Source organism: Acomys russatus, chromosome 5 (genome assembly GCF_903995435.1).
Source record: "Acomys russatus chromosome 5, mAcoRus1.1, whole genome shotgun sequence".
Lineage (NCBI taxonomy): Eukaryota > Metazoa > Chordata > Mammalia > Rodentia > Muridae > Acomys > Acomys russatus.
Window position 1 is genome coordinate 21,395,321 of NC_067141.1, and position 11,934 is coordinate 21,407,254.

The window sequence follows — 11,934 nt, forward strand, 5'->3', positions numbered from 1 at the left end:
ATTTATGGTGGTGCCTCTCACTAATGAGAGGCACTAATGAGAGGTGCCTCTCAATAATGCGCTGGCAGAGGTACCGGAATGAATGAATGCTCCAACAAAAAGGGTAGTTGTTGGGGCTACCGAGATGGCTCAGCAGCTGAGAGCACTGACTACTCTGCCAGGGGACCCAGGTTCAATTCTCGGCACCCACATGGCTACTCACAACTATCTGTAACTCCAGGGTTCAACATCCTCACACAGACATACATGCAGGCGAACCATCAATGTACATAAAATGAAAGTAAATTAATTATTGAAAGAAAAAAAAAAAAAAAAGGTAGTTGTCAGTGCCACTACAAGCTATGACTGAATGGTGATGGTGGATGACTGCTTTCCCTAACCCTCTGGTGACCAATTCCTTTGCCTCCTTCTTCCTTCTCCAGTTCCCCTCCCGTCTAACACGATCTGTGTCTGCAGTGGCTACTGTTGTTTCGGCGTTTGTATCGGTTACCTCTTGAACAGGCTCAGGGAGTGTGACTCAGCTACAAGAATGAATATCACTCAAAGATGAATGTGAAATTGTGACCCGGTTTCTCTGGAGATGCAGCCTGTTCTGGTTAGAGAGTGTTAACTGTGGTTTTGCTTCGGTTAAGCAGAGTTGTAGGAGCTGAAGAGGCAGCTGAGCAGTTGCTCGTACAGATGACTCAGGTTGAGTTCCCGGAACCCACATGGAAGCCTAGAACCAGTTCCAGGAGATCCAACACCTTCTCTGGCCTCTGTGGGCACCAGGCACACACACAGGTGGTACACCAGATATGCCTACAGGCATACATATAAAATAATAATTAAAAATTGTCAATAAATAAATCGTTTCTTCTTTTAAGTGCATCCTTCCATAAGGAGGGCCCATTGTCTTGTCAGCTTGGTTAGGCTGAAACACTTCCGGTGAGATGTGGTCCCAACCAGATGTGTTAGTAAGAGGAACACCTGTCTAGCTGGTCTCAGCTTGCCTACTCAACTGTTCTGCTACCATCCTTTACCCTGCTTGCTGGATTCCAGATAAACAGAGGAGATTCCCTGGCTTCGAACCCATGACAGATCCCAAACTCTCCTCTGCTAGTATATTTCTCTGCCCAAATACTTCACCTGCTTCCCAACATGTGCTTTCTTTTAAATGCTGCTTATTTTCCATCTCTGCTCAGTAAAACAGAAGCTCCTGAGTATCTATGAGGATACAAAAGCAGCTACAACATGTGACCTGTAAGATGTTTGAGTGTGTGTGGGAAACACTATTTGAGACAATGTTTAGGATATAAACAAGCGCAAGCAACAGAAACAAGTGAGGACAAGGGGCAAGCTAATAGGAACAGCAACTGATGGTTAGACGACAAAAAAATTAAACTTTTTAAGGGTAGAAATGTTGCCAATTTGATTTTATGTCCCAAGAATACATAGTGATGGTGAGACGGTGTTAAAACAAAAGGCAAGCCATGTATGGCAACTTATGCCTTGAATCCCAGCACTCAGGAGGCAGAGGCAGGCAGATGACGAAGAGCTCCAGGCCAGCTAAGAATCCCTAGGAAGACCCTGTCTCAAAACAAAACAAAACGAACAAAGAAACAAAAAGAGCAAAGCAACCTTGCAAACAACACCGGTGGGTTTACAGTGACGCATGTGGTGTGGGATGGCTCCACTGGTTGCTGCGCTGGAGGCCGCCCCTTAGAACAGACACAGGAAGGTGCCTAGTCATCTCTACCGGGGCACACCCCCTCCAGGGTGAGAGGATCTCCTCGTTCCAATGGCATCATGGAAGAAAGGAAACTAGTCAAACGTCCAGTCCACATTCCTAACCCAGGAGCTCTGCAGGCTCACAGCAGCTTATGCTACACCAACTGAAGTGCCCTGGTCAACAAGCTGGAACCTCAAGAACCGGTTGGTGGCGAGGTGAAAGAGCGGCGGTGATCAGGATGTGCCAGCACGAAAGCGAACAGAGTGCACAATTTAAGCAATCTAGATAGGACCACCCCTCCACCCACCTGTCCTCCGTCACGGCTAAACGAGAACATTCCAGCCTGGTTCAAGCCCCAACTGAGAGCTAGGCTCAGCTCCTTTTTGGTCCACAAGACTTCTATGTGCTCATCCTTAATTCCAAGGTTTTCCAGACTCAGCACCCCTAGCCCCTGCCACGGCCTCCACGGTGACAACGACCTCTTACATCTCTCTTCCCGACGTCCCTGATGTCCCTCACCAAGGTTTCGGTGCCTGCAACACCCGCGTCCCCGGGCGCGCGGCCGGCACAGACCAGGTGAATGCGCGCGTCGTGAGGACCGCTGGCACACCCTAACGCGCCAACCCGCCTCCGAGCATCACGGATTGGTTGTACCAGGGCTGGCCGCGGCCGATTGGCTCGGGCCACGCGGCCGCCGGTCCCGTTTCACGGTGGGTAGCACCGCAGCGAGGATGCTGCTCGGTCCCGCGGCCGCCAGAGGAGCGTGAGCAGCCGGGAGGGGCGGGCGGGGGAGCGTCTCGAGGAGCCGCTCCCGCCGCCCACCCCGACCGCTGCCCGAGCTGCCCGTAGGCCCGGCAGCGGACAAAGGGCCATGCGGTGCTGCAGGCGCTGAGCGCAGCAGGGTGGGCCGGGGGATGTGGGGCGGGGCAGGCAGGGCCGAGGGGCCGCAGCGACGCCCCTGAGTGTGGCGCCGCGATGCCGTGGTTCCCGGTGAAGAAGGTCCGCAAACAGATGAAGCTGCTGCTGCTGTTGCTGCTGCTCACCTGCGCCGCGTGGCTCACGTACGTGCACCGGAGTCTGGTGCGCCCGGGTCGCGCGCTGCGCCAGCGGCTGGGCTACGGGCGAGGTACGCGAGGGCGCGCGGCGTTGAGGGCCCGGGCCTCCCAAGGCGCAGGGGTCTCACTGCCCAGAGTCCCCGCCGTCCTGCTCCTCCCAGCTCCGCTATATTGGGGGAGGGGTCGCGGCTCTGTTCTGCTGGACGTCCAGTGACGTCAGCAGTAACACTAGGTACCTTTGGGGTGCATCCCTAACCCTTTTGGACCCTGGAATCTGGCTTAGAGCCTGTGGTGATGGAGTTAACAGTGAGCCCTTGGGGGACCCGGTGCCCTCAGCCAAGAGGCCTGTAAGCTCCGTGCGTACTTAGCAGGACCTCAGTTTTCTCGGCTGCTGGGGAGGTTAAGGGTAATGTTGAGAGATCCAGCTCCCTAGAGTAGCCAGAACAGTTGCAATCCCTGGGTACACTTGTGACTGTGCTGAGATGCCTGGGTGCTAGGAACCAATGCTAACTTGAGTAAATGCTTGTAGTCTGCACATTTAAGAGTGGGCAGAGGATGCACAAAGCAACTCAGGCCCTAGTAAGCCCTGTAGGCAAGAAGCAGGGAGAACCTCTGGACATGGTGGCCATTGACTGACCCCCTACTTTGGTGGAGAAGCATCAATAACAGCTAGGTAGAAAAAGACAGAGGAACAGGCCTGGAAGCGCCCAACCAAGCTGAGTAGAGCTCAGCCCCATCTTTGTGAAGGAAGCTGGTGAGCTGAAATGGGAGCAAGTAAGTGTCTCTCTTCTCTGAGACTCAGAGCAGTGATCCTGACTCTCGACATCCTGGTCCGCTCCACCTGGTGGATCAAAAAAATTCCCCTTTTCAACCCTGCTCCTGCCTCCTGTCTACAGAAGGCTCTCTGCCTCCTCATGTGCCTGGACATCTGTTTCCATACATCTCCCACCAGATCCTTGGCCAAGGATCCGAGAGAGATCCCAGCTCCCAAGAAAGTCTGTAGGTTATCCCAATCTGTGTACCTTATAGCTGTGACCTCTTCAAGATAATCCTTGCACAACTCTATCCCTAAGAGATCGCACTGTGAGCTGACCCCCAGCTCTGGACCCAGAGCTGACCCAGTACCCAATAAACCCAGCCCCCATCAGCTGCCCTTGTGGGTTTCTCAGCAGCCACAAGCCTATCTTCCTCCTGGCTGACTTCCTGAGCCATTTGAGTGTGACAGAGACCAACCAGGAAGGAGTGAAGACAGGGAGCCAGCCCTGTTGCTCAAGGCTGGATGTTAGGGTTAGCTGGCTCTGACTCCTCCCAGACGGGTAGGGTCTTTTCTGTGCCCTGGAAGATCAGCGCTGCCGGGTAGCACTGCTAGAAGCAACCTGGGCTGCACAGATGGGGGCTCATCCACATACATTCCACGGGGGCCTGAAGCCCCATCTCCTGTCTGGCCACCTGGGATCCCACCAGGCACTGCATGGCTTGTGAGAAGCTGAGCTGCTTTGTGTGCCTAAAGCTTTCTTGACTGTGTAGTCAGTCTTCAGTGGGCATCTAGCAGCCTGGGCTTACATGTACGTCTGAGTGAGGGTGGGCCAGATGCCAGGGTGCACACCCTCTATGCTGAGGCGATAGCCCCTGCAAAGTAGTGGTGGTGGTGGTGGTGGTGGTGGTGGTGGTGGTGGCCGCCTGAGCTGGGACCCCACTACTGAGGGTTCCCAGTGTACTCCAGATGCCTGGACTTAGCTTGGTGGGCTGTGGGTATCCAGGCCAGGCTCTGGTTGCTTACTTCCTGGCTGGTCAAGAAAGGGTCTAGAATGTGGAGCGAGTGAGAAGCACTGCAGGAATTTCAAGGGAGGAGACCACAGGCACCCCCGTCACCTAGAGACAGTTCAGGCCCATCTGGTATCACCAGTGGTACCTGTACAAGAGCCTGGCTTCTGAGATCTGCAGTGAGGGACTGGTGTGGATGCAAAGCATGGCTTTGAAACAGGAAGGATTCCTGGATCCAAGTATCTCTCGTTGGGAGCACCAGGAGGCACAGGCCTGGCATAAAGTGAGACTTCCGGCCTTTGGAGACGAGAGTCCAGAAGAGTTAACACCTAGGAATGCAGTAGACATGCAGCTTAGGGAGAAAGTCCAGGAAGTGGGACAAAACAAAGTACGAGGTCATCTACCCAAGACGGGAGGGACAGTAGTGGGCATGTCTTCATATAGATCTGGAGAAAGTCCAGAGGCAAACACGCTAGCACGTGGGAAAGGCATCATGGGTATTAGGCCATCTGGAGTTCTTCCCAAGGCAAAGCCATTTTGGAGAGGATCACCAGATGAGTGTGTACAGTTTTCACACTAGCCTGAGTGTTTCACAATAGCCGGCTTTCATCAGGGACTGGAGAAGAGCCGGTAGAGAACTCTTGCTTTGCTCTGCCACCCAAGGTGGGTTCTAGAAGGACCCCCCTCAAAATGAAAGAGCAGAAGTACAGGGGCTTCAGCAGTCCTTCCTGCCCCCACCCCCCTCCCCTCCTCCTGACCCCAACCACAAAAACCCTGACCTTAGAGAGTCTAAGCCCTGATGTGTTTCTCATGCGCCTGCAGAGAGTGAGAAGGCGACTGGTGTGACGGACGGACGGGGTGTCCGAGTGGGATCATCCATGCAGAGGGCAGAGGACTCTAGTGAAAGTCATGAAGAGGAGCAGGCGGTAAGGAGGGACCAGGAAAAGCTATGCCCAAGAGGCCGCTCTCTTGGCCGTATAGATATGGCCATGGCTTTTATGTGAGCTGCAGCATCCCATCCTGGAGACTGTCTGGGGAGGAGCCGTGGGTGGTATGGGATATGCTGCGCATTCATCCTACCAGGACCACATCTGCCTGGCAGATTTGCTGAGGATATGTATGGAGAGTTAGTTCCTAGGTGGTGTGACTGGATGTGCCAATGGGGGACCATCAAGTTCTACTTTGCTGCATACGCCTAGGTGGACTGTGCAGTTGTGACACTTCCTGCCTTTAGAACTCTGACATGGCTACCCTTTCCTGCAGCCTGAGGGGCGGGTCCCAAACATGCTGTTTCCTGGAGGAGCGAGGAAGCCGCCGCCACTGAACCTCACCCACCAGACACCCCCATGGCGGGAGGAGGTAAGCTCTGTTGGGTTGAGCTGGGCTGGACTGGGCTGGGCTGGGCTGGGAGGAGGGGTGGAGGAGACTGTATAACAGCTAAAGCCCCCTCTGGCCCTAGTTCAAAGGACAAGTGAACCTGCACGTGTTTGAGGACTGGTGTGGAGGTGCTGTGGGCCACTTGAGAAGAAACCTGCACTTCCCACTATTTCCTCACGTGAGTAACTCAGCAAAGTATGGGTGGACAAGGTGGGCAAGGCATGCAGTGAGCCGTCAGTCAGTGGTTGTTGCACTACCGGCAGACTCGCACTACCGTGACAAAGTTAGCTGTGTCCCCTAAATGGAAGAACTATGGACTCCGTATTTTTGGCTTCATCCACCCAGCCAGGGACGGTGAGTAGGTGGGTGTGCCATGGGGCAGGATATCTTGACTAGTTCAGCTTCTTAAGCCTCTCTCCTGTGGACTAGGAGACATCCAGTTCTCTGTGGCTTCGGATGACAACTCTGAGTTCTGGCTGAGCTTGGATGAGAGCCCAGCGGCCGCCCAGCTTATAGCCTTTGTGGGCAAGGTAGGCTCTTCCCTCTTGCCCCAGCTCCTCCATCCACACTGCGTCTGCTGGACCTCCTGCCACCTCTTCAGAACGCAGACTGAATATGTCAGAAGCCCACAAATCGAATGTGATCACTCCTCCGTCTCCCCTTGTGTCATCCCTAGACTGGCTCTGAGTGGACCGCACCTGGAGAATTCACCAAGTTCAGCTCCCAGGTGTCTAAGCCTCGGCGGTGAGTGACTGAGGGTGCACGTGCTCTCCCATGTGTGTACATCTGGGTGGGCATATGAGAGGGAGGCTGGGTGTCACCCTTGCCCATATTACACAAGCACCATCCCTCCTGAGGGACCATCCCAGAGGGATGCGAAATTCTTTCCTGACTCTCTGGGCTCTTAATCTGTTTGGTGGGAGACAACCCCAACTCCTTATGTCCACAGGCTCATGGCTTCCCGGAGGTACTACTTTGAATTGCTTCACAAGCAAGATGACAAGGGCTCAGACCATGTGGAAGTGGGTGTGAGTGCGGCCTGCCCTCTGAAGGAGCTCCAAAGACCACAGCTCTCCTCCCCCGTCCGCTTCCCATGCCCTTATTGGACAGTTGTGCTGGGTGGTCCCCAACCCAAGGGGATTTCCAGTGTAGGCGACAAGCAGCTTCAGGGACATGGGCCAGGGTCCTTCACCAGGAGACATGGGGGAGAAAGAGTGTAGAACAGGAAGCGCAGCATGCACATTCTATACTTCGAGGACACCCCCCCCCCACTCCCTGCCCCCATTTTGTAGCATCTTCTGAGACTCCAAGAAGTCTGGTAGCCAGATCAGGCCACACCTGCAATGCTGTGCTGAGGTGCTCAGACTGTTGTGTGAGAGGGAGGTAGTTGGGATGTGTGTGCCAGGAATCCCTCTGTCCTCTCTGGAACAGTGAGACGCTGAGAGGTAAAGCCTTAAGAAGCGTATTTTTTACCTTTTTATTGCCATGACTATCACTGTAACAAAATACTTGACAGGGAGCGACTCAAGGAAGGGTTTATTTTGGCTCACAGTTTGAGGGTTCCCAGTCCGGTGGAGGGGAAGTCCTGGAAGCAGGAGTGTGAGGCAGCTGGTAACAGTGCACGTGCATCCAGGAACAGAGAGAGAGAGAGAGATGAATGAATGCTGGTGGTCAGCTCACTTTCTCCTTTTTATTCAGTTTGGGACCACAGTCCATGGAGTGGTACTGCCCACACTTTAGGGTAGGTCTTCTCCAACCAACCCCATCTAGATAATCCCTCACACGCCTAGACGTTCATCTCCAGTGATCCCAGGGTCTGCTAGATTGAAAATCAGTACCAGCCACCACAGGGAAGGAAGCTGGGTAGCTGGGAGATAAGGAGGGAGGGGTCCACAGCAGGATGGAAGATCCTGAGGGATGAGGTACAGTGAGCACAGTAGGATAGGGTGGGCGGTTCTCAGCCTCAGCACTATAGGATAACCCATGCCACCCCAACTCGATTAAAGTGGAGACTTCAGGTTTTGACAGTCCGAGGGAAGCAGCAGTATTGATACAAAGGTCACAGATGAGCAGGCAACACAAAGTGCACAGTCAGCACCCTAGGAGCACCAGTTTAACAGAGGTGGGAGGAACACATCTGCAAGGAGACTCAGGAGCATCCATGGAGCGTGGGGTGGGCCAGCTGGTGGCAGGTACTACTAGGTCTGGGGCTAAGGAAGAGTCCAGAAGTGACCTCATGAAGGCAACATGCAAAGCCAGAGAGAAAATGGGGTCAGAAGTTATAACCAGCAACCTTTGGAGGAAAGGAGGAGGCAGGAAGGGAGAATGGGGCAGGAGGGGTGTCTTGAACTCCTCAACCCTCTGGGCCTTCTGCCAGGTGCCTCTTCCTCAAGCCCTTTCTGCTCTACCCACCAAGCGTCTTAGAGCCTTTGAGGGTTTTCGCTCTAGTCCCTTACCCCTGAACTAAGGAAAGCCTCCTACCAGGACCCAACCTCTTTCCTGTCCCAACACCCCCAGTGGCGAGCTTTCCTGCCTGGTCTGAAGTTCGAGATCATTGACTCTGCTCACGTTTCCCTGTACACAGGTGCGGGCCGGGTGCTTCCTCGAGGGAATGGCTGGGTTCTGGTGGGCTCGGCATGGGGGCGGTGAAAGGGTAAGGCTTCAGCCTTTGAAGGCCCAGACATCCTTCTGCTTCCCAGATGAGTCGTCTCTGAAGATGGACCACGTGGCTCATGTGCCTCAGTCTCCAGCCAGCCACGTAGGGGGTTACCCACCACATGAGGAGCCCAGCGCCGACATGCTGCAGCCAGACCCCAGGGACACGTTCTTCCTCAGTGAGAGGAGGCACCAGAGGAGGGTGAGGATGGGGTGGGGGGTGAGGGCCGGGCCACCAAGTGACTGCCCTTCTCGTAGCTCCTCGGATGGAACCCTTGAGCCTGGAAAACGTACTGGAGCCCTGTGCCTATGCACCTACCTACGTCCTCAAGGATTTCCCCATAGCCAGATACCAAGGACTACAGTTTGTAAGTACCTCTCGTGAGGAAAAGCTTCCGAAAGCTACCCGTTTCCCCAGGCCCCGCCCCTAAGCTGTTAGCCATATCCGCAGGTGTACCTGTCCTTCATCTATCCCAATGACCACACCCGTCTCACTCACATGGAGACAGACAACAAGTGCTTCTACCGTGAGTCCCCACTATACCTGGAAAGGTAGGTGGGGGGCGTGGCCTGTCCGAAGTGAGAAGGAGGACCCTCAGTGAGGAAAGGTCTCTGATGCACCTTCTCCCTCAGGTTTGGGTTCTATAAATACATGAAGATGGACAAGGAGGAAGGAGAGGAAGATGAGGAAGAAGAAGTTCAGCGTAGAGCCTTCTTATTCCTCAACCCAGATGGTGAGTGTCCCCCACTCCTGCTTCCTCCCCCCACACCCCCACCCCGCTCATCTGCTAGATACTTCAGCTTACCAGGCACTCTCTACAGACTTCCTGGATGACGAAGATGAACAGGAACTGTTAGACAGCCTGGAGCCCACTGATGCATCCCTACAGCAGAGCCACAAGACCCCCACCCCAGCAGCCTCCACTGGGACTACAGCTACCCGTACCCCACCTACAGCCAGTCCTTTGGACGAACAGACCCCCAGACACTCCCGAGCACTAAACTGGGCCCCACGCCCCCTGCCCCTCTTCTTGGGGCGCGCTCCACCTCCCAGAACTGTGGAGAAGTCTCCCTCAAAGGTGTATGTGACCAGGGTACGACCTGGACAGCGGGCTTCCCCAAGGGCATTGAGAGACTCGCCCTGGCCACCCTTCCCTGGTGTCTTCCTGCGCCCCAAGCCTCTGCCCAGAGTACAGCTGCGGGTGCCCCCACATCCACCTCGGACCCAGGGCTATAGGACCAGTGGCCCCAAGGTCACAGAACTAAGGCCTTCAGGTAGGGCACAGACCACCCAGGGAGGCCGGGGAGGTCCAGCTTCATGGACAGGGACTGATGGTGCCCACAGTGGACTTGAACTCCTCAGTGGAAACACAGCCAGTGACCTCCTTCCTGAGCTTGTCTCAAGTGTCCAAACCACAGCTGCCTGGAGAGGGTGAAGAAGGGGAGGAGGATGGTGCCCCTGGTGAGGAGGCCACCTCAGAAGACAGTGAGGAAGAGGAGGAGCAGGCCGCTGGGCGGCCACTGGGTCGCTGGCGTGAGGATGCCATTGACTGGCAGCGCACGTTCAGTGTGGGTGCCATGGACTTCGAGCTGCTGCGTTCTGACTGGAATGACCTACGCTGCAACGTATCCGGGAACCTGCAGCTTCCTGAGGCCGAGGCAGTGGACGTGGTGGCTCAGTACATGGAGCGGCTTAATGCACGACATGGCGGGTACGGGGCAGGTTGCTGCTTGGAGAACTGGCATGCTGAGCTCTGCAGGAATCTCAGACCTTCCTTGGCTCTCAGCAGCTCTCTGGAGCCCCACTCTCAAGACTGGCTTCATATCCCTTCACTGCCAATTTGGACCTAGAGAGACCCTAGGGTGAATCTAGACTACAGAAAGCAGTCGTCAGGCTTAGCCAGATTGTGAGCAGAGAGCCTTTCCAGGGAACGCATTAAGCTCAGTATCCCCAGAGCTCTTCTTGTGGAATACTGCAGGGTCTTAACTAGGGGACCATGTCTAACTCAAGGGGGAGAGCCCATGGTTCCTGCCCCCTGCCCCCCTGAGCCCCTTTGGCCTCCTAGGTCTCAGGAATCCAAGTTGTTCCTACCCTGTTTTGAGGGAGTTCTTATGAGAGGCTCTTCTGTACTTTGTCAGCCTGGAGGGGGGAAAAAAAAAGTAGGACTCTCTATGGATCTTGATGAACGCAAGGACATCATGACAAGATGTCTGGTAGCCAGAGGATAGAGTCAAGCTCAACAGGAAGTTTTGAGCAGGGCAGGGGTTGTACACAGACTAGACAGACCTCAAACAGGAGAGTGATGAGGTAGCCTGAGCCCCTTCCACCATTGGTGGCGTGGGACAAGCCCAGGTGGCTCAGAAGACAGTTTCCTGAAAGCGGCTTATGGGGCAGTCCCCAGGGTCTCTTTATGGGGCTGTCCATTGTGAGAGGCCATGACCTCACTTTTGCACATTTGGGTGCTGTGGCTTGGGCGACCCCAAGGAGTCACTTGAGTGGTTGCGGGCAGAAGGTTACTGATCTGGGTAGTCCTTGTGGGGTTGGGCCCCGGGGAGGAGTCCTGGCCCATATGAGGTCATGCTGTTGGGCTCCTATAGAGAAGCCCTAGCTGTCACCAGAAAGTGGGAAGCAGAAGGGACAGCCTAGGCGAGACAAAGTGGAGGGGCCTGCTGGGGACAGGGGTGAGGGGACACGGGAGGACCAATAGCTTCCTCTTGATGGTTCTGTAAGAGGCTAACCATAGCAGGAGAGGACTAAGGACAAGGACAATCCGGCAAAGGAAGCCATCTGGGAGAACATGACAATCCTGGGCTCGCAGCGCCTCCTAGTGTAGTCTTCCCTACTTCCTGCTGGGGTGGGGAAGTGGATGTGGGAAGGTCAACTTCTGCCCGGGAACTATAGTGTGGGTTGCAGGTGTGATGGGGTCTGAGGAGTACAGTTGCGTAGTTCTGGGGTAACGGGGTGGGGGGGGGGGCGTAGGCTGGAGCTAATCGGCCCTGCCTCGCAGGCGCTTCTCGCTTCTGCGCATCGTGAACGTGGAGAAGCGCCGCGACTCTGCACGCGGAAGCCGCTTCCTCCTGGAACTGGAATTACAAGAGCGCGGAGGCAGCCGCCAGCGCCTGTCAGAATATGTCTTCCTGCGATTGCCCGGAGCCCGCTTTGGGGACGAGGATGGAGAAAGTCCCGAGCCCCCGCCTGCCGCCTCCATCCGCCCAGACGGTCGCCCAGAGCTCTGCAGGCCGGTGCATCTGGCCTGGCGTCAGGATGTGATGGTTCACTTCATTGTGCCAGGTGTGTGCCTCCGTGAAGCGGGTGGGGGCGGCTTGGGGAAAGGGCAACGCTAATGCCAAGGGTATGGGTGTCCGTGAAGAGGA

General features: G+C 55.3%; 1 protein-coding gene across 1 annotated transcript; it reads left to right on the forward strand.

The window, feature by feature from the left end:
• The first annotated feature begins 2,508 nt into the window (after positions 1-2,508).
• Positions 2,509-11,904, forward strand: B4galnt4 (beta-1,4-N-acetyl-galactosaminyltransferase 4). The gene is given in 16 exon segments (XM_051145107.1): positions 2,509-2,834; positions 5,350-5,453; positions 5,791-5,886; positions 5,987-6,082; positions 6,168-6,258; positions 6,334-6,434; positions 6,581-6,648; positions 6,854-6,932; positions 8,422-8,488; positions 8,604-8,738; positions 8,818-8,927; positions 9,011-9,111; positions 9,193-9,293; positions 9,382-9,869; positions 9,871-10,271; positions 11,568-11,904. Coding segments are annotated over 16 exon segments (2,526 nt in total). The 5' UTR covers positions 2,509-2,683.
• The last annotated feature ends 30 nt before the right edge of the window (positions 11,905-11,934 follow it).